Source organism: Mastigoproctus giganteus, chromosome 14 (assembly GCF_048544385.1).
Source record: "Mastigoproctus giganteus isolate SK-2022 chromosome 14, ASM4854438v1, whole genome shotgun sequence".
Lineage (NCBI taxonomy): Eukaryota > Metazoa > Arthropoda > Arachnida > Uropygi > Thelyphonidae > Mastigoproctus > Mastigoproctus giganteus.
The window spans coordinates 18,242,494-18,266,391 of record NC_143588.1 but is presented as its reverse complement, the minus strand read 5'-3'; the positions used below and the strand labels follow the sequence as shown (position 1 = coordinate 18,266,391).

The following is a 23,898-nucleotide window of genomic DNA, read 5'->3' as shown; positions in this document are numbered from 1 at the left end:
CAATCTCTCACTTGCAGCAGGTAATGAGGGGCACAATCTTGTGGAGAAATGATCCTTGCTGAAAAAATGTCTTAGTTGTGGATACAAAAAGAAGTCATGCATAACCAGATGATTAGCACCAGTAACTATCTTTTTGCTAACAAAGAAAGGCTTGTAAACTTCTGTTACATCAAGGTACAGAAGTTAAAATTTAGAGCCAATATGCACCTGTTGCAGGTAATTATCTATTTTAGATACTCATACTGCTGCACACTAACACTGAGTGTTGACTTTCTTACTTGCATGAAAGCTATAGTTTTTCACTGAAAATATGTTCAGGCATGTGTTCATTGTTTTAAAACCATGCTGATATGTCAGTATAGAATGATTTTTGTTTTATTTTGTTGCTCTTGCAATTTCTTATAACACCTACAATTTCGTAGGGTTTTAGTTGCAGACAAAGACAGCAGATCTGAAGCCTTTTTTAGGTAAGAGCACCTTTTGTTCCCTTCACCAGTCTGGTTGCCCTTCTCTGCACCTTTCTAAAGTGAGGCCTCCAAATTTGTATGCAATACTCAAAATGCAGCTTAACCATTGCAGCTTAAGCATTGCTAGCAAAGCTTCTGCATATCATTAACAAAACTCCATGAGCTGTCCTGGCAACAGGTCTGCACTGTTCAGACCTGCTGTCATGTCTAACTGCACAATTATCCCACGGTCTTTTCCATTCCCCATTACTCTGAGGGTAGTACTGCATAGTTGATAAGTTACGCTGGGGTTACTGCTACCCACGTGCAGTACCTTGAATATGTTCAGCTCTGCTTTAAGTCTCTGTATTTCTTTTCAGTTATTTCATTTGCACCAGAGTAAGTCATTTCTGAATGTCCATATTTATGGCATTTAAAACACCTTAAAGGATTTGGTGCATATGTTTTTAGTTCAGAACAGATTTCCTCTTTGGGTGTTTCAAAGAGATCCCATTCTGTAAACTTTTCAACCTGAGATGACACCTCAGGTTGAATTTGGTGTCTTTGGGTGTTTCAAAGAGATCCCATTCTGTAAACTTTTCAACCTGAGATGACACCTCAGGTTGAATTTGGTGTCTTATGGGTGAGGGATAATAGCGATTGTCATTTTCCAAACAGATATAGCTCAGAGGAGCTGTTCTGAATGTTTGTCAGTTCTGGTCTCTACTAGGAAGTCACCTGAGCAATGATTTAATTGATTTATAAGATGCTGTGAATCCTCCCAAACCCTTGTGGATAAAGAAGGGTAACATTTTCCCCCTACAGGCTTCTCACTAGTGAATTATCAGGTACCAAGGTGTTGGACCTGATATTTCTTCAGTTTGTTGTCTCCTGGCTAAAGTATCTGAGTTTTTGGTATGGTGTATTTAGGTTCCTAGAAAAAAGAGGGGCTCTGATTATCAGGAGTCATAGTTTTTATTTTGTTTCAGTACAAAGGCTCCTATCTACTATGTAGCTGAAAAGGAAGCCCACAACCCAGCAAGCAATAAATGCACTCAGAAGTGCCACTGGTACCCAGACACCATAACCACACTACTGCCAGCCTCGATCCTGGTCCCTCAGACCTGGGGGGGGGTAGTAAAGCCCAAGAGGGTAAAGAGGCCCATCGCTGACATAGCTGAAGGACTCTGCAAGGCTTTTGGGGGGAAATTTCTATTAGCTTGGCCCACACTTGTAGGTAGAAGGAATTTGTTTCATAGAGACGGGATACACTTAAACAAAGGTGGTGCAAAAGTTTTTGCCAGTATTATTGAGGATACCTTAAAAGGTTCAGGGAAACTGCTAGTTGGGGGATGGGGGGTAATACTGATGCATTTATCTGATAATATTGGTCAAAGTAACTCTTGCACATACCTCAAGAATTCTTATCTGTTTCCCCAACTGGACATATTATCTAGATGTTCTGGGGGCAGAAACGTTTCAAGTGAGCAGGTAGCTAATGCCAGGGAAGAGAGCCTAAAAAACTTCAAGGGTTGTTAAATATACAAGAACAGTAAGTCTTAATTGTTTATATAGTAATGCTAGAAGTGTCATCAATAAAATGAGCGAATTCGAACTGTTGGTTAAAACAAGTAACACAGACATAATAGGACTTACGGAAATAGCCACCCGGAAACGGGATGATGAGTTTCAGTATGGCTTGTATAATGTATTTAGGAAGGATAGGGTAGATAGAAGGGGGCGGTGGGGTAATGCTTCTAATCAGAAGCAGCCTGTGTGCGACGATAGCTTTCCCGGATTCAGACGTTTCACGTGCTAGTATAGAATCTGTATGGTGTGAGATAGTTGGAAACAAAGGTATAATGTGAGTAGGAGTAATCCACAGACCAGGTGATTGTGAAGATTATGACGAAAGTCTCTGCAAATGGAATGGGCAAATAAACGTCAATGTCTTATTATGGGTAATTTCAATTTGCCTCTAATTGATTGGTGAAAATGGGAAGGAATGTAAGAATGGAATGGCTGGATGTAAGAAATGGGGTTCCCCAAGGATCAGTATGTCTTATTATGGGTAATTTCAATTTGCCTCTAATTGATTGGAGAAAATGGGAAGGAAACTCAACATGGGGAACATGTTGAGTTTCCTTCTGTAATTTTGTTGACTTTCCTTCTGTAATTTCCTCTGTAATTTTGCAAGTTACAGAGCAATAAAAAGTACTGAAGCCTATAACAGCTACAAGATGATCTGTAATAGAGCCACAGAAAAGGTTCAACAGGCAAAGGCAGTTTATGAGAAATCTCTAGCAAAGAGGGTGGACAAGGAATTCTTCACATAATATAAATGCTAAGAAGAGCAGGACAAACCAGATCGGACCTTTACATAAGAGAAAGGGGATAGTATTAAATAGCTGCCGTTGCAGATGAACTCAACAGTTATTTTGCATCGATATTTACAAATGAAAAACCTTTTGTGGAAATGGGAAATTGTGAAAGCGAAGTTGAAAAATATGTAATTAATGATATTGAAATTTTGCAAGATTATTTAATGAAAAAACTTTCGAGCCTACGGGCCAGTAAGGCTTTGCTGACATAATGATGGGTAAATTTTCTTCTAGGATGACACAAGCAAGTAATATGAAATGACGAATAATGTCTACTTCAGTGGATATTAAGTAAGAAGACAGAGATATCGGAACAAGTTATCACTTAGTCTTGCAGAATAAGAACTTTTTTAGATTTACAGGGGGTGGAGAGCGAGGGAGGGAGGGAGGGAGGGAGGGAGGGAGGGAGAGAGAGAGAGAGAGAGAGAGAGATTAGGAAACTATTTGGAAGAAGCCGATAAATTAGGAAACTAAAAGCCTTTTTTTTCTTTTTTTTTGATAGCAGAGGCTATATAAGCTTTGCTCCCTGGCATTATTCTGCAATTTAATATGATATAAATTAATTCGCAGAAATGGCACCCATCAGTCCACGAGAATAGCATCTGTCAAGAAAAATATATTATTCAAAGCGGGTATGGTCTTTCATAAACACTAAAGGACATGGCATTAAGTATTTCTGCATTATTTTAAAATGGCCTCAGTTTTAATCTCAATGAATCCATTTCCATAAACTGATGTGCTACTATGGCAAACAGATGAATTTCATAAAATTTCTCTATGTGAGTAGTTCTGACAATAATTAAGAGATATATTTCTTACCTTTTTTATATCTACATGATATCTAATTGGATCTTGTTTAATACCAAGGTGGTCCCAAGCAGCTTTAACTGCACCACTCAAGAAATCATCACAGGTCACCGAATCAATGTCACCAAATATACTGTTAAACCACTTTCCACCCATTATACACTATAAATAAAATAAATAGTATCATAATTTTAGAAATTTATTAACTAAAAATGGACATAGAGGAATTGAAAAAATGCCCTTTTTTTCAGAAATAGGCAACATAAAACCAAATGTTTTTAAATAAAACAGTTTCTAGATCACCATCTGCTGTGCAGTAAATTCAATATGGTGGTTTATTTAAAAACATTCAGTTAAACTAAAAATATATATTTGTAGTTTTTATTAAATGTGTTTATTATTTATTAATTTTTTGGGTTATAAGAGTTAAAAGATGAGATTATATATGCCAGGAAGCAAAATTTTAAGCTTGTGGGAACGATAAGTTTTGTGGAAATTTTTACCATCTTTTTAACTAATTAACATATTGTTTTACAAAGGTTCTAATCACTTGTTCAATTGCAGGTTCTAATCACTTGTTGGTCATATATCTTTGTGTTTAACTAAGAAATTTACTTTTTAATAAGGATATAACTAATTTAACATTGCTTGGTTGGTTGGTTAGTTAGTTAGTTTGGTGTTTAATGGCACTTTGGCAACTGAGGCCATAACGCAGCAAGTCAAAATTAAAGCCGATACAAAAATTTTTGTAGCCTATAAAATGGCTACCACGTCAAGAAGGTAAACATCATGTAGTACGGTATAAAGGTAAAGAAAATATATGAAAAATATAAACTTAAATCTTTGCATGTAAATTGATTGAATGTAAAAAGTTAAAAATGTCAGACATGTTGTCTCTGTCACCTAAAATCTGACTGAGTGTAGATGGTTCAGCCAGATTATTAAAATCCTTAAAAAATAAAAGTCTTGGTTCTATAAAAACAGGACACTATAAAAATGTGACGAATAGTTAAAATAGCGTTGCACATCTCATACATAGGTGGGTCATCCACCCTTTCAGCAAAAAGGAATGGGTTAGATGACCATGATCTATGTGGAGCCAAGAAAGAACAACTTCCTTTCTTCAGACCCTGTGTAGACTGGACTGCCATTGCTTGATTACAGACTTAATGTGATGTAGTTTATTTGTGGCCTGTCCGTGCCAGGAATCTTGTCATTGGGAATATTATTTGCCTGTAGTCCGTATAGGGGTCTGACATGCAATGATTATTCAGTGAAATGGCTGACTTGGCAGCAGTATCAGCTAATTCGTTTCCCCAGATCCCAATGTGGCTTGGGATCCAGCAGAAGCAAATGTCAAATTCTGATTCAATAAGAGAAAAAAGCATCTGCTGTTTCCGGGACAGGACCAGGTTAGGGTTATACCTCATCGATAATAGAGCCCGTAACATGATTTATGAGTCACTATATATCATATACCTTTGGTAGTCGCTATTTTTAATGTGATTAAGAGCTGTTTCTATCGTATGCAACTCTGCAGTATAAATGCTAGTTTCTTGTAGGATCTCGTTGGATAATGTTTTTGTGAGGAAACACAACAGCAGATCCCACATAACATTCTGACTTTGATCCATCTATATAGACTGGCAGAAAGTCAGAATGCTGCTCTCTATGTGATGCAAAGAGTTGCTGGTATACATGCTGCCATTGTAGCCTTCTCCCAGATCTTAAAAGAAGTCACAAGTTGGAAGATGGGCAAGCCAGGGTGGAAGGAATTGCCTTGGTGACTGATCAACATTATTTACCATCATGTTTAGTTCGCTTAAGTCCTTGGATGCGAAAACCAAAAGGTTCGTTGGCAGTCCGACAGGCGTTGTAGAGATTTTCCCAAAGTGCCTCAAAAACGGATGCCCACGTGGGATGATCGCACAGGGATTTCAATTTAAAAGTGTCCCGTAAAGACAACTGCTTACATCAAAGAGATAGAGATGGTGCATTTGCTTCAATGTAAAGGCTTTGGGCAGGAGATGTGCTAAAAGCTCCAGTGGCTGTCTGAATGGCCTGATGGTGGACTGGATCTAACCACTGAAATATACTATCTCTAGCAGTAGATGACTTTCATCAACCGGTGAAATACCACCACTTTGCTTATTGGAGGCTTGAAGTGGTGAAACCCATGTTTGGTCTCTAGAGCAAAGTTTCCGGCATCCCCCTCCCCCCATACTTCTCCTTCAACCCATGCACGGTACTAAGTACTATAGGTTTTGATACCTTTCGTGTTTGGGGTTTTCATAAAAAAATAAAAATAAAAAAAATAAACCTGAGACTCATAATCAAGTTTGGAATGGACAAGGGCTCAATAGAGACGAAGAAGGGTAGAATGATCAGCACCCAATGAAGTTGATGAAAGGGCACAAAGGATGTTAAGCCCCTTAGCACATCTTGTTGCTGATGAATGTGTTGTAGAAATGTCAGCATTTTGTCAAAAATACGTCCAAGGAATTTGACTTCTGCCACAGCTGGGATGTTGTTTTGCCCAAGCCTTAATTCTGAGTTAGGATGAAGATTACATTTGTGACAGATGTGTACACAAACTGTCTTCTGTGATGAAAATCTGAACCCATTAGCCAATGACCAAGATGTAAGGTGATCAATGGTTTTTTTTTTTTCAGTTGCCTTTCAATGACCCTCATATTGCATGAATGACAAAATAAAGCAAAATCGTCAATGTAGAGGGGTTTGTCTAACATGGGTAGAAGTTGTTCTGTACTGTAATAGTTTATTTTGATTGCGAAAAGCATGACACTTAGAATGGATCCTTGGGGGACAACCTCCTCCTGACAAAATACTTGAGTGTGGATCCTGAACGAACTTGAAATTGGCAATTCGAGAGAAAGTTTTTAATAAAAAGAGATAGGTTACCCCTAAAACCAAAGTTAGAGGTCTTTTGATATGCCAAATCACCAGGCTTTTTAAAGTGTGTCATACGCTTTTTCAATATCAAAGAAAACTGCACCCAGATGATCGGATTTAATAAAAGCGACATGAATGCAAGTTTCAAGTCAGATTATATGATAAAAAGTGGATCTGTTTCTTCAGAAGCCGCACTGTGTACTGGAAAGCAGACCATTTGTTTCTAAATACCATACAAGGCGAGAATTAACCATTCCTTCAAGGACCTTGCACAAACAGCTTGTCAGAGCAATAGGACGATAGTTACTTGGATTTCTGGGATCCTTTCCTGGTTTTGGGAAGGCAAGAATGATTGCCTTTCGCCAGGAATCCGGAAATTGTTTATTAAGAAAAATTCTATTAAATAAAATTAAAAGGTGATCCTTAGATTGTGGTGAGAGGTATTTTTTTTTTTTGTAGTGGATATCATCTGGCCCGACTGCATTTGCACGTGTGAGAAAGAGTGCTGAATTCTTCCTGTGTAAAGACTAGAGTAGAGCAACAAAGCAACAGGCACAAATTAGTAGTAGTGCTATGGCTTGGGGGAAATTCTCCAATATATCACAGCCTAATAAGATGTACAATTTGTGAAATGTTTACAGACCTTTCTCAGGTGGTTTTCAAACCTTAGGATGCCGCAACAACATTCCAGGGGTGCCATGTAATTTGGGTTTGAGTTTTAAACTTTTTTTTTTTTTTAATTTATATGTTTATTTCATTATAAAAAGGTGTACAGTATCTTTTTAATTTTGTGGCAATCTATAATAATCTATGTTTACTGAGTACCTCTATATAAAGAATAAAATTATATACTGTATATATATATAATTTGTATTATGAAATGTAATTTTTATAATTATATTATTGTAATAGCTATCATATAACATATATATTTTTTAATACACACACACACACACACACACACGCGCGCGCGCACGCACACACAGAATCAGATCTAACAGGCAGAAAATTGAGTAGGGGGTGACGCAAAACAAAATAAATTACTTAGGGGTGCCATTATTAAAAAAAGGTTGAAAACCACTGCCTTTCTGGAACATGATATGATCCAGCCAAGGGGGAGATGTCTTTGTGTGTGCTAGGTGCACAGAGTATGAAAAAATTAGGTGCCAAAATTCCAATGAGTGTTTATGACAATTTGAAAAGAAGTAGATGCCCTCAAAGGAATTAAAATGGGGGGGGGGGGATCAAGCTCTCAGCTCCCCAACTCTGCACAAGAGCTCATACTTGTGCATCACATCAGACAACACAGTGGCAATCTCCAAGACAGAATGCACTGTTCCCACAGGAAGCAGTTATTGTCGGTGAAATGGGCAATATGTTGTGCAAGAAGGATAGATGGAATAAGACGAGGGGCAAAAGTAGATATCTTTTAAGGGCAAAAAATGTGATATAGTTGTACACATTAGCACTAATGATATGAAGAGTAGGAGTTCTGAGGACTTACTTAACAAGTACAGGGCAATGTTGGGAAAAAGTCATGAGTTAGGATTGAATTTGAAAGCGTTTGCAATTCTGCCCAGACATGATAGAATGGAGTATATGTTGAGAGCCTTGTCAACCAATTCAGCCATGGAGAGATTATACAAGGCTCATGGGGTAGACTTTTTCTCAGCTTGACCTATGCTTGTTAACAGGAGACACTGTTTCAACAGGAATGGGATACACTTGAAAAGAAAGGGTGCAACAATATTTGCTGATGCTATCGTCAGTGATAGATAGGTTGGAAAACTACTAGCTTTGGAGGGGAGGGGGTGCATACACAGCTTAGAGCCACAGGCAGATGCAAAAGCGATTCTTATATTGCTAATATTGGTACATGAAGCAGCCTGGAAATCAAGGTGTTGGTAATTTGAAGACCTTCTGTGGATCATGGAACAAATAAATGCATGTGCTGTGTCAGGATAACAAAGAGCAGGAAAACGTGCATGTATTGTATATTTACATGTGTACACTAACAATAGAAGCATTGTAAGTTTTAAGTACTGAGTAAGCCATCAAATGTGGACATTGTAAGAATAGTGATGACATGATGTCACTTAGACATAAGTGATGCTGAATTTGAATATGGGGGAATACAATGTACACAGGAAAGTCAGACAGGACAAGAGAGGTAGCATTAGCATAGGCACATGATGCAAGAAAGAAATCTTATATAGCATCAGCCAAAAAAAAAAAAAAAAAAACCCCTTATTTCACCCATCCACTCACTCCAAATGTTTGTCATCTATTGAATTGCCATTGCCTTGAATCTATTTAAGCTATCAACTTCTATGACAGATGGAAGTTTGATCCAGCAATCAACCACCCGCTGGCTAAAGGCAAACTTCCGGACATCTATCCTACAACCATCTTTCCTCAATTTGAATTTATGCCCTCTCAGGCGATTCTGAGCAAGAGAAAGAATCTCATCCGCATTGAGCATGCTCAAACCATTCAAAGCTTTATACACCTCAATCAGATCACCTCGAAGGTGCCTAGTCTCCAGACATTGTAATTTGCAAAACTTACGCCTTTCTTCGTAAGAGCAAACCTTTGTTCCATTCACTAATCTTGTTGCCCTTCTCTGCACTCCTTCCAACACCTCTACATCCTTTCCTTCTTAAAATGACGCCTCCAGACCTGTATACAGTACTCAAGGTGTGGCTTGACCATTACCTTATACAAGGGGATAATCACCTCCTTATCTCTGCTAGAAAAATTCCTGTATATCATTGACAAGACACCATCACCTACTCTTGCATACCATCTGCACTGCTCAGAAAACTTCATATCTGCCTGCACAATTACCCCCTGGTCCTTTTCATTCTCGACCACTGTCAGTGTGATACCACAGAGTTGATACGTTACTCTGCAATTACTGCTTCCCATATGAAGTACTTTACATTTGTCAATGTTAAACTTCATTTGCCACCTCTCAGCCCATCTGCTCAACTTTTCAAGATCCTGTTGCAGCAGTGTACTGTCATTAGTGTCATTAACAACCCTGCCAACCTTGGTATCGTCTGCAAACTTGGACATTAAGCCTGATACACCATCAATATCATTTGTAAATACAGAAAACAACAATGGACCCAACACTGAACCCTGAGAGACTCCAAATAACATTAGTCCACGAAGAGCAGTGTCCATTGATTACCACTCTCTGTCTTCTCCCACTCAACCATCCCTTTATCCATAGCAGCAATTTGTCTCCAATGCCAAACTGCTCCAATTTGTGCAGCAGTCTTCCATGTGCAACAGTATCAAAGGCCTTTCTAAGATCCAAATATATGATATCAAAGTTATTCTTTGCATCCAGTTCCTTTGTGACTACATCAAAGTATCCAATCAGTTTGTCAGACAAGACTTCCCCTTAATAAACCCATGCTGTGTCCGAGCTGTAACTGAAGTCATGTCTAGATGATCCTGTAATGCTTCTTTAACCAGTGCCTCCATTAATTTCCCTGGAACAGAAGTTAAACTAACAGGTCTGTAATTACCTGTCTCCCCCTCTGATCCTCCTTTGTGGATGGAGTCACATTTGCACATCTCCAGTCCATGGGTACTTCCCGTGAGTCCAGGGAAGCTATCATAATTATGGCTAAGGGTTTGCTTACTTCCTTTGCCGCCTCCTTTAATATAACTGGATAGATTCTATCCACCCCAGGTGCCTTTCTTATGTTTATCTTTATCAATTTCTCCTCCACTTTACTCTAAGTTATTACAACATTATCTAGCTTACTGCCAGAGTTGAATATTCTGGCATTCCCCTCCCTGAATAACTCCTCATGTGTGAATGTAGATGTTCATTTAGTTTGTTAGCTCCTTGAGCAGGATCATCAACAGTTGAACCATCGATATCAAGTGGACCCATCTGATTCATCCCCTTCCTTCTAGAGTTTACATAAGAAAAGAACTCTTTGATGTTTTTCTTTGCATCCTTTGCCAAAGATGTTTCATAATCTGTTTTCGCCTGCCTAACCTCCATTGTAACTTGGTTACAGACCAGCTTATATCTATCATACGCTTCTGTGTCACATGGTAATTTATATGTATCCCATGCATTTTTCTTCTCTGTCACATGTCTAATTAGTTCATCTGGCATCCATTTAGGCATAAATCTTGAACAATATTTCTTTGTTGGTATGAAAAGCCTAGTAGCTTCCAAGATATTGATGATATTGATGATGGTATATCAGGTTTAATGTCCAAGTTTTCAGATGATACGAAGGTTGGCAGGGTTGTTAATGACACTAATGACAGTACACTGCTGCAAGCGGATTTAGAAAAGTTGAGCAGATGGGCTAAGAGGTGGCAAATGAAGTTTAACATTGACAAATGTAAAGTACTACATATGGGAAGAAGTAATCCCACAGTAACGTATCAACTCTCTGGTACCACACTGACAGTGGTAGAGAATGAAAAGGACCTCGGAGTAATTGTGCAGGTAGATATGAAGTTTTCTGACTAGTGCAGACGGTCTGCAAGAGTAGCTCATGGTGTCTTGTCAATGATATACAGGAATTTTTCTAGCAGGGATAAGGAGGTGATTATCCCCTTGTATAAAGCAATTGTCAGGCCACACCTTGAGTACTGTATACAGGTCTGGAGGCCTCATTTTAAGAAAAATGAGGTGTTGAAATGAGTACAGAGAAGGGCAACAAAGGGTTGCTCTTACAAAATAAGTTTTCTTTGTTTTGCAAATTACAGTGTCTGGAGACTAGGCACATGCGAGGTGATCTGATTGAGGTGTATAAAGCCTTGAATGGTTTGAGCATGCTCAATGCAGATGGGATTCTTCCTCTTGCTGAGAATAATCACCTAAGAGGGCATAAATTCAAATTGAGGAAAGACGGTTGTAGGATAGATGCACAGAAGTTTGCCTTTAGCCAGCGATTTGTTGATTGCTGGAACAAACTTCCATCTGTCATTGTAGAAGTTGATAGCTTAAATAGATTCAAGGCAGAACTTGACAAATATTTGGAGCGAATGAATGGGTGAAATTAGGGTGTGTTTTTTTTTTTTTTTTTTTTTTTGGCTGATGCTATATAAGTTTGCTTTAGTAACGAATGGGCCTGGTGTACTGGGGTCCATGGTTTTTTTTTTTAATAACATACACGTATAAGTTATAAATCCAGTTTAATGTAAGAATACAAATATATACTAACAGTAGCTTTCGAGACGCGTGGCGTGTCTCTTCATCAACTGACATTCATATACAAAATACAACGGATAAGTGCAATGAGCTGAGTGAGGCACGTTAATCATGCGTCATTGTTGTTGCACGGATGTGCACTGCTTTCTACTCCACTGATCATCTAGCATTAAAATGGTTGTCTCCAGGATGGGGTGTAGACGTATGCCTTTTTGGCGATTTATTGCCTTTGGATTGTTTACTATGTTGAGTGACTCTAGCCATAGGCGGTGGCGAAAGTGTCATGAGTGGTCAACTATTTGAAAGTCACGTTTGGGGTCAAGATCGTGGTTGGTGGACCAAAAATGTTCCGCGACCGCGGACTGGTCAGTTTCGGCAAGCCAGATTGCTCTGTCGTGCTCCGTAAGGCAATCTTGGAGACGCCTTGATGTTTCTCCTATGTAGCAACTGTTACAGTCTCTACAGGTGATGCGATATACTACATTGCTGCGTAAGACAGGTGTGACAGGGGTCTTCACACTGGAGACAAGTGAACGTAGGTTCCTGCAAGGTAACTGCACACATTTGATGTTGTAATTTCTAAGGACCTTCGAGATCCGTCCTGACACGCCTGGATAATAGGGAATGTAGGCAGACGATATACCGACTTGGTTCGGTGGTCTTGGGTTGGATGTGAGTTCTTCTGCCTGTAATAGGCATCTGCTTAGCACATGGGATGGATAACCACATTTGGTTAGGTCCGCCTTCACATGGGAGATCTCGTTATGCCTAATTGTATCAGTGCTGGAATGGCTCCAAGCCCTGGAGAATAGGGTGCGGGCAGTGCTATTGAAATGGCTTGGTGCATGGCCGGATCTGCAGTTAGTGAATTGACCGCACCACATAGGTTTGCGGTCAATTTTATATACCGTTCAAATACAAAATACCATTGTATTTTGTATTTGAATGTCAGTTGATGAAGAGACACGCATCTCGAAAGCTACTGTTAGTATATATTTGTATTCTTACATTAAACTGTATTTATAACTTATACGTGTATGTTATTAAGTTTGCTTTCTTGAATCATGTGCCTTTGCTAATGCTAATAATTCGACTGACTGTCCAAGACCTTTACAAAAGCAGTCTCACACCGTTTTTAAATTCTATACAACAGAATCAAATGATGTTACCATCAGCCAATTCTAAATGGGAACCATTTGAGAAATTAATAATAGAAGCTACTAGGCTTTACCTACCAACTAAGTAATGCTCTTCAAGGTATAGACATAAATGGTTGTCAGATGAAATACTGAGACTTGTGGCAAAGAAGAAAAAAGTATGGGATGCATATAAATCATCAGGCGACACAGAAGCCTATGGTAGATATTAATTAGTCTGTAATTGTCAAAAAAGAAGCTAAGCATATTTAGTGTTCCATTTCTTACAATCAAATATCTATAGCCCTGTAACTGTTCAGAATCAGACACTAGTTTATGTGAACTTTTTTCATTGTTTTCAGATCCTGAAAGTATGGCTCATATGTTATGAAACACATTGTGCACAAAAAAAAAAAAAAAAAAACAGAATTATCACATAAAACCACCTACCGTTATTCTGGTTTTGGCTTCTTGATGACCATCATGTTCAGGAAAACAACAAGAGTCAAATATAATTCCAAGAACTTTTGATTGTTCACAGGATGGGACTAGAAATCCAAAACCCTAATTTTAAAAATGTTGTGTAAATATTTCATATATCAAAAATGTACACAATTTACATAATATTTTGGAAGTAACTTTTGTAAAAGACCTTTGTTTCTGGCTAAAAATATTTGTTAAAGCGGCATTTGTATGAACTTATAAAATGTATAACTTTTCTATAGAATAGAGTGGGTTAGATCTCATCTATCTCTAAAAGTTCAGTAGGAACTTGAGTATGAAATACAAGGGATGTTCCAAAGATAAGGTACACCAGGACACTTGTGACACAACATTTATTACCAAAGAAATGCACCTGCTTGCTCATACACAGATCATAACATTACCTTTCTGTGTAATCACCAATTCTATTTAAACTTGCCTAGCAGAAACCCCCCCCCCCCAAAGAAATCTAAATCAAGTGCCTGTATCCAGGTCATCACCACTGTAACAATAAGGATGATTTCATGGTCCCTCAGTGAAGTATTCAGCTCTACTGCAATTTGTCAAAATTTCAGGTATTAGATCTCTTGGATAAAGGTATTAAAATTTTCTTAAATGAAAAAATGATTTCCACAAGCACAGCTCCAATACATCCATATTAGAACATAGTGCAGTACACAAAAACTTACCTGCTCATAATGTGTGCTGCCTTTTGTTTGCATAAAAAAAATCATATTTCTTGAATCATTATTTTTGAAACTCTCCAATCTTGCAGCCAATTTGGTCTGGATATCATATGCATGTCCACACTCTTCTCACTGTTTAAACAAGTACTCATATTTTCTTCAACAGCCACAAGTAAAATACTTCCACTTGTGATCATTTACCATGTGTTATGATCCTGTCTTAACCTTACTTCTGGAACATTCTTCATATTATTATCAATGATTTGTGAATAATATGGATTTTGCATTTACCACAAGTGGGTAAAAAAAAAAAAAAAAACACTAAAAAAATATTATATATTATATTCGGATTATACTGAGAAGCATTCCTAAAACAACTTTAAGAAACAGATAACAGACTTTTTGGTATTCTCTGTTAAGGAAGTTAGTTATTAAGCTAAAAGCACTGCATAAGGTTTAGTAGTTGATTTTTTAACACACACACACTGTGTAGCACTCAAAAGGAATCAATTTAATATGCAATACCTCATGAAGAGAACAAACAAAGTTTGCAGTATGGCATCATTACTGCAAAATTTCATACTGTGAAATCCTTCACAATGTGTTGCCTAGTCTTGCACTTTTGAATAAGTAGCACTTTTCCATTAGAGAAGACTATTATTACTTATAGTTTAGTGCCACCACCCAGAGTAATCATTAACCTTGTACTCAAAAATAAATAAAGTACTGAAATACAAGGGATGTTCCAAAGGTAAGGTAAAGATACAAAAGGATACATGTGGCACAGCATTTGTTACCAGAGAGAGATGCAACTGTTTGCTCATACACGGTTCATAACGGATCATTAGGATCATAACGTTACTTTTCTATCATTCTTTCAGGTATTAGGCCTAGTGGCAAGTTAGTCTCCAGCCATCTCTTGGTTGGCCTTCCTGGCATCCTTCTTACTCTAGGGATGTATGAGAGAATCTGACAAGGTATCCTGGTTTATCTATTCTTTTCACATGTAGCCATTTCTGTTATGGGTGTAAATCTTGCAGTTTTTCTAGTAAATTTCATTTCAGCTGAAGTGATTCAACATTCATTTTTTTTTTTTTTTTTTTATATGGTTCATGCTTCACTTCCATATGCAAGGTCTGGCTAGTGTCTTGTATACGTTTGTTCTGGTATGTCTCTACACTTCTGTAGGATTAAAAACTTGATTAATTATTCAAGTGCTCTCTTATAGTGAGCAATTTTGTTATTGTTATTGTATATTCTATTTTTTTTTTCATAAGTCAGGCTGAAGCCAAGATATTTAAAGCAATTTAAATATCTTGGCAATTTATATCATGGTGAGATCCAAACCTCCACATATTTCGAGGGTACAGCTCTGAAGCGGTGTTCGCAGGCCAGCTGCTAGTTAGTACACTGGACCGAACCTATTGGTAACTCTCTAGGAGGCTTCCGGATCAGCTAGTGTATAATCTTGCTACCTCTACTCTGCCAGATAGTGACTGGAGGGAGTCTGAGTAGTGTGTATGCAGAGGGCATTGTCGAGGCCATGTTATATCAAGGATCTGGGTATATTCTTACCATGTGTACGCCATATCCAAAAATTTCATTACTTCATACAGCATGCTCCCCACTTTTTCTTACTATTGAATACACCATGAATTGTCAAAGCAATAGAGCAAGCTTATCTGTGAAAAGATCTAAACCTCCCAAACATTTCCTAGTTCATTTCACAAATCATGGTCTCAGTCCTAATCTCAACAATGTCCATTTCCACTTAGTCTGCCAAATCCCATGTACTTTTTCTGACAAAATCTCAGTTATCCTTTGAGTCAATCACTGTTCATCTTAGTTGTCCAAATTAATCATTGTATGACTCCTTTCGCCTCAAAGGTGGTACTTGTGGATACATCCAAGGGAAAATTCCGATATTCCCTGTCAGAGACTTTGTAATTTGGAATCTCCTCTTTTCGATCTTCTCTGGCTTAAAATCTCTCTACCTCATTCTGTAAAATTCATCTGTTGTCTCTACTGTTCTCCCAACTCCACTAAACACTTGGAGCTCTTTGACTTCCTCTCTTTGCAACTTTACTTCTCCAATCCAACTTTCCTAACAGTGAGGTCATTTTCCTTGGTGATTTTAACGTTCACAACTCCAGCTGGCTTCCATTTTCAAGTCACACAGACCCAGCTGGTCAAGATGCTGAGGCTTTTGCAATTACTAATGACCTTGCACAGATTGTTCATTTACCTACCAGAATACTGGACAATCCTAACCATACAGCCAACACGCTTGGATCTTTTTCTCACAAACAACCCTTCTAAGTACACGGTTGAAGTGAGTGGTCCTTTAGACACTTCAGATCACAACTTGGTGATTGTCTCTTCTCAAATGGAGCCTTTATCTAATGGCTATTCCCAATCTTGTGTTGTTTGGAATTACAAAAATGCAAAATGGGATGAACCTGCGAGATTTCTTTTTTTCTTTTCCTTCGTCGGATTACTGTTTCAAAACTTCCGATGTCAACGTTTACTCAGATCGTGTCAGTGAAATTATTCTTGTAGGAATGGAATCCTTTATTCCACACTCCACTTTAAAATGTCATCCTTTATATAAACTTTGGTTTTCCAATAAATGTGCTAAGGCTGGTCATGAGAAGAATGTTGCACATCATGGTTTACCTCAATGTGATACATAAAACACTTACGTATGATACTCTCCAGAAATTAAAACAAATAAAACATTAAATCAAAATGATTATAGTAAAAAAATAAATTGAAAACAATTAAAAAATCAAATGACACATTTAAAAATAATTAAAAATTAACTAAAACAAGTTTAACATAAATTTTAAAAAATGATTTTTCCTTCCTGAACCTGACAACGCTTTGACCGTATGTCATGATAACAGGAATGAAAATTACCGAGTATGTGTTAAAATGATTCTTAAATAGAGATTATTAGTCTTCACGCATGCGCATAAAAGACCACGAATCAGAGATTAAACGTGGCCGGCAAACATTAATAGAATTCTCATGTAATTTAGTTCTGACGGTTTCTGCAATTAATAGTCTTGTATAATTATCTTGGACTCTAAGTATTTGGCCTCGTTGAATAAAAATGTGTTTTTCATTAATGGCATGAAATGCATAATTAATGGCATAATTCTGATGCTGCTGAATGAGAAGCATGAACTGAAGACGCGTGCTATTTAACCTGAAAATTCAGAGGAAACCACATAGATCCTTGGTAAGACCCAAGTAAAGGTTACCCCAGCTTAATGCTGATAATTCGTTCTGGAAAAACAGAGCACTAAGTGAATCCGCGCTAAGCGAGCACTGCATTCCCATAAGGTAACATGTATTTGTGAGTTGCGGTCGGTGCCATAGGATATTTCCTAATCAATAATAAACAGTAGTGAAAAGATGTACAAATGTCGGTCAAAATATTTAATATTCAAATATGTACATACGTATATAATTATGTGGTAACTACTTACGAATCAAAATTAAATTAAAATTCCAATTAAATCATGAATTTAATTGATCTAAATTGATTTAATTTAATTGATGAATTTAATCATGAAAAATGTGTCAATTTTGGGTTGAACTTTGGCACTCTTCCAAATAAACCAAAAGGGGTATTAATTTTAAATCCCCCCCGCAGCATTACCACCCAACAATAAAGTCAGCCGATCCTTCCCCACTTTGAAACCTGGCATGTTTTTTTCTTCTTTCAATATGAAACTTCTTTTAGGCATTCGTTTCCACAAAAGTCCTGCTTCATCTATGTTAAAAACTTGTTGAGAAGTATAACACATAATACCCCTCTTCAATAATTTTAACAAGTTCTTTTTTGAAAGTTTCGGCTCCTTCTGCACTTGCGGCTTCTCCCTGGATTTTAAATCTATTCAACCAGCCCTTACTAGTTTTAAATGGTTCCACTTTTTTTTTTTTTTTTTTTTAGGTGAGTTTTCTTCAGATCATCATATTGGCTAATCTCTCTCTCTCTCTCTTTTTTTTTTTTTAATAATATTTAACTTAACTGAATTCTGCATTGGATATTATCTTCAATAAAATTAGTTAAAGTCTTTCCATTTCAATCCTAATAGCCCTAGTTGCTTGCAGTGGAACAGCTATCTTTCCTGCTGCTAAAATTAATTCTTTATTTTTTTTATAATTGTTCTTACAGTTAAACTTGCAAGTCCTAAATTATGGCACACATCCACTTGTCGTTGACCGGAATCGATTCGCTTCAAAACGTCTAATTTAATTTTCAAATTCAGTATTTTTCTTACATTTATAGTCTTCGTACTGCGCCCAGACGTTGCTTTTTCATTCTTATCAGCCATTATTAACTCTTCGAAAATATAACTGTGTTGGTTGCATTAATTACAATACAATGTTCCAGTAAACTGTCCGTTACACACAATGTCTAATACTGTACTGAGTGATGACTTGACTTCGGATAAATGCATATAATGCAAATATTACAAGCAATCTACTTGATCATTTTTTAAAATGTTGATCTCGGAACTATGTAACAAGTCACTGTACTGCAATTAAATTAGCGTGTGAGAAAATTTCACTGAGCATGGGAAAATTTCTCAAGTCAGCGTGGGAAACGTTTTAATGCTGTTTTGGTATTCATTTTCAAGCTATTGACTCCATCAAATGAAACGATTTCGTTAAATATGCCAAAAATGCAATCTGTAAAAGAGCATTATAGTGATCTGTGACAGCATTATAGTCAGATACGGGTTATAATACATTATAACCGCATTATAATGGGGGCCTGCTGTTAGCATGAAATTTAGAAAATTTAATGACTTAGTATCTGTATTTTCCCTTTTCAATGTAAAATTGAGTCTGGGATGAATATCATTAAACAAATGTAAAATGTCTTGAATAGTGCTACTATCAATAATAACCCAAACACCATCTAAATACCTCCTGTAGTATGTGATATGGGGTAGAAAAGGCATCAAATGCATATGCTCAATAGCTGAGAGGTAGACCTCCGATATTAAGCCGCTTAGACTTAATCCCATTGGCAAACCAAAAATTTGTTTGTATAATTTGTCTCGAAAGGTGATATAGTTGGCTTCAACTAAGAGTTTAATTAAGTGAAAAATTTCTTTAACAGGAAGCTTCATATGATTAATCAGTACAGAGTTTTTATTTAACATATCCTAGAGAATATCTAATGTGTATTCAACATTTACATTTGTATATAACAAAGTAATGTCTAGTGAGAATAAATTATCATTATCACCAAATCTACAGTCCTCAAGGTTATTAAATAATGTATCATAGTTTTTTATCCCAAATTGTATCGCCTGTCTAAAGGATTTTATAATACTATATACATATGTGGCTAAGGAGGAAAATGCCAAGTTTCTGTAATAAACAATTGGCCAAATAGGAAATCCGGCCTTGTGCAATTTTACCTGACCAAAAAGTGCAGGAATATTGTATGTTCTGGCCTTCGATACCTTTAACTGAGACATAGTAATGTAGTCATTTTTTCGATACATGGTTAATGTTTTATTGTACTGATTGACCAAATTGGTAAAAAGTGTCGGGTCTACTTCAAGATAAGTAAAGGTATCTGATATAATGTTATTTTATGTTATTCACCACTTATTTAACTTGTTGAATAAATAAATCTTTTTGTGGGACATTACGAAGTACAAATTCAATATCTATTACGAACTGTGTTTTTTAGGTAGCTTGCGAGGTGGTAAATTATATTTAATCCTTTGAATAAAAGTGAAATCTGGCCCTGCAATAGCTTATACAAGGAAAGATTTGTAACCTGTTGATATGTAGGAACATTGCATAAACAGATAGCTGAAGCATTCTGTTTCTGCGTTAGCATGTTATACGCATATGGGGGGGAAGGTCATCAGCAAACTTGTATACACTTGGTCCAAAGCTCGCAACAATGTGTTTGAATTGTTATGAATCTGTCCTGATACCCCTGATAATGTATTCAATTTGTTAATGTGTCTATTTTTTTAATTTCTATGGCCTGTGCCTTCAACGTTGCAAATCTATGGGAGTCTTCAATACAGACCAATCGTTTGGGTGTAGATAACTTTTTAATTTGTTGAGAATTTTCATAACCTGGGAAATGTATTTTTGTTTGTTAGAATACCGAGATTTTAAGGCAAGTTTAACTATATTGCGCAATGTGGCAAGTGCTAGTTGCTTTATGCCCGAAATTTTATGATTTAAATTTACACTGGCAAAATTCGGAACAATGTTGTTTTGAAAGCAATATTTTAGGACAGAAATATGGTAACTTTGAGCCGAGTATCTTAGTGTTAAACTAATGTAATTTTTCACCAAGCTGTTCAAAAAATCCCCCATAATTGTTTGTATCAATAGGTTGTTTGGAGAGGAAAAATACTTAAGTGTCCAAAGTAATTATACAAGACTATTAATTGCAGAACCCATCAAAATTAAATTACATGAGAATTCTATTAACGTTTGCCGGCCATTTCTAATCTCCAATTCGTGATCTTTCGTGTGCATGCACAAAGACTAATAATCTCTATTTAAGATTCATGCTCACACATACTCAATAATTTTCATTCTTGTGATCACGACATATGATTGGAAAGCGGTGTCAGCTTTGTGAAGTTATAGCAGATTTTGTATATAATTTACAACAGTGGAAGTACCAGGTGAAAATAAAATAAAAATATAAATATATATTTCAAAATAAAAATATATATGTTAATTTCAATACCTTTTTCTCCAGTACATTGCCCTTGTACTCTAAATTCACAGTTGCAACATGAACAGAAGGAATTTTATACAAGGACTGGGTTAAATAGGGATGTTCTGGGAGCATTCCAGATAGTACTGTAAGAAATGGGAAAGGAGAAGTATTGGTAAAATTAAACTATGTTTAAAGCTGCAATCAGCTTTTCAAATTGCAAAACTGCTGTTCAAAATATATTAAGTAGCTTTTTGGTAAATATCACTACATTGGCATAACTTTCTATTTCAACTTACCATAAAGTATCTGTATGGAAACTTATTTACAGGTTTTTTCAAAAAGTTTAATTTATTATCCATAATTATTTGTCAGTTTCAAACCGTGAGAGCTTAATAACTAGCATATTTTAGAGAAGAAGAAGATAGATAGTATTCTAGATAATATTTTACATTATCTAGAATGTCTGTCTAATCAAATCACTACCCAAATACTTCACATATATCATATTTGTATGGCCTCTGTAGCCAAGTGGTCAAGATAGGAAATTAAACAAGCACACACTGAGTAGACTGGGGTTCAAGCCCCTGACTGCTAAATACAGTCGAGCTGCCAACCCGGCACTGGACCAAAGTGGTAGATTATGGTCCATTTCCCGCAACATGACTCATTGAGGAGGCTTTCATCCAGCAGTGGGCTGACAATGGCTGCAGGTTTATTTTATTTCATCACATTTAGTGACATGAAATATCAATAAATAGCCACAATAATAATTTTTGAGAATACAGATATCTTTTGCCAATTGCTGAGGCTATATTCCTAAAAAATACTGCATTTAAAAAAACAGAAGTCCTATAGAAAAGATGTTTAGGAGGAAAAACAATAATTATGCCAATAAAAAAATTTTAAAAAAGCATAATAAATTTTATTTTACATTTATTGACTAATTTTACAGCTTAAAACACTGATGATTATCCATTAAATTTTCAGCAAAGCTTATTATCTTAGTACTCACCTCTGAGATCCGTATTGGTTAAAATTAAAAATTACATGAAAGAAAGGTAAAAAGTGGACAAAGGTGAAAGTTCCATTATATCAATTGATTAGATTTAAAATTTAAAAACATATCCATTGGAAAAGGAAATGCACCACCTTTTTCCTGGTTGTCATTTATAAAAATTGTGTAAAAGAAATTTGCATGTTGAAAAGCCAAGAGCTGGACATGAAGCTTTCGATGTTGTCGTCAACAGTTGGTGAATGACATAAGTTATGAATGATAATTTATAGTATTGCAGTACCCAGGATGCATCACATTAAACACGTGGAAATTTGATTCATTTGAGCTGCCACATTGATGATAGGTTCATAGGTAATCTGGTGTTTAAAATTTCATATGATCTATTTTGGCAAAACCATTCTATAGCAAGGGCCTCATACTGGAATATTTTATAATTCAATTTAAGTTTAATTAGTGTAATTGCATTATCTAATAATGGATCATGATTAAAGGAGTGTACATGTTGACTAAGTTCGGTTCCTAGCTTGTCTGATTTGAAACTATTGTAATGATACTATGCTCTCGTGTGTTGGCTGTTTTGGATGTTCCAAATTTTGTGGTGATACTACCTATGTAGTACACATTACATCCTGGTTGGCATTTAATAAGGTATATTATATTGTTTATATCATGGATGTTGTATTTATACGTCTCTTTGTATTTGCCAAAAAAAAAAAAAAATACTTAGTTTATTATATGATGAAACAATTAATGTGATGTTTGTACCTCTGAAGGTATTATGGAGCTGGGGTGCGAGTTGGTTGGTTATGATACGGTAGTGTAACTATGGTATTTGTGTGTGATCAGTACTAATGTTAAAAATGTGAGGATTATTAATTTTTTCTTTTATGGCTAATATGGTTTTTTGAATTAGCTGTTTGGGGTATTTTCTAGCCATAAAGGTTTTCGTCAGTTATAGCAGTTCTGTTGTCAAGTCTTCCTGTGACTGGTTGTATTTTATCACATTGTAGATTTGGTTATATAATACTGATTTTTTTTGTACTATAGGGATATTCCTGTATTCCTGTATGTGCCTTTTTCCTGTATGTTCACGTTTTGAGTTTGTTATCAAATTTATATATAGTCAGATTTAAAAAATTAATGCTAATTAATTAGTTCTTCTGCATATCACATAAATAATTTAATCTCGGGGGGAGGAGGTAGTATTTGGTTTTCAATGGTAGCAAGATAAATTTCAGAAAGTGGGGCGTAAATGCCTAAACCCATTGGGAGGCCGTATACCTGTTCGTATATTTCATTCCTAAACCAAAAATGTTTTGCCTTAACTAAAAGGCTGGTTAATTCTAAAATACTGTTAATGTTAAGGGATGTTCGATCTTTAAGTGTAGGATCCATTGTTAATAACTCCCATAATTTTAGTAACGTGTAATCGATATATTAATGGTATTAATTTTTTCATATGCTTGGCTAGTGTTGTGTATTCTGAATTCTGATAATCTCATTAATGGTGATATTATTTTCACATTTATGCAACCTAAAAACAATAAGGTTGTCAATACAAGAAAAAAAGATGGAACCAGATATAGGATGATTAAGAATTCCTTTCCCACTTCTAAAATTTAATAACTCAAACAATATATGTTATATTGTAATCAGTATATTCAGGAATTTTTTTTAAAACAATAAAAAAATTAATTTGAAATTTCACTACAATGAGCTAAGCAATTTATTTACTTTAATAAATAAATTAGCTTTTGCATTTATTATAAAAAGGAATGATTCTGGGATTGGAGAATTTGAGTATTTGCTTATCATGGCCTTATTCTTCATTGGCAGTGTCTCTCAATATATTGTCACCAATGGACCACTTTAGCTATCCATTTACTTACCATGGACCACCTGGTAGCAAAGGCTTCAGTAATTTTTTAAAAAAGCAGATTTCAGACAATATTTTTTTATTAAAAAAAAGGCAGTTACATGTCATATATGACTGACTGGGATGCAGTCTTCTTAGGGTTAACGTGATATATGCACCTGTTTTTTGTTAGCATCACTTGCATGTTTGATGTTACTTCCATTCGAGTCTTATTAACATTGCCCAGTTGCAGTTGTT

The 23,898-nt window shown here is 36.2% G+C and overlaps 1 protein-coding gene across 4 annotated transcripts in view; it reads right to left on the bottom strand.

The window, feature by feature from the left end:
• Positions 1-23,898, bottom strand: part of Ppox (protoporphyrinogen oxidase) — a 120,339-nt gene that overhangs the window by 2,773 nt on the left and 93,668 nt on the right. For all 4 annotated transcript variants that reach the window (XM_090389109.1, XM_090389107.1, XM_090389110.1 and 1 more), the window contains 3 exons: positions 20,798-20,913; positions 13,328-13,441; positions 3,647-3,796 (listed from right to left, as the gene is read on the bottom strand). In XM_090389109.1, the coding sequence (XP_090245235.1) occupies positions 3,647-3,796; positions 13,328-13,441; positions 20,798-20,913 (380 nt within the window). The remainder of the gene's footprint in view (positions 1-3,646; positions 3,797-13,327; positions 13,442-20,797; positions 20,914-23,898) is intronic.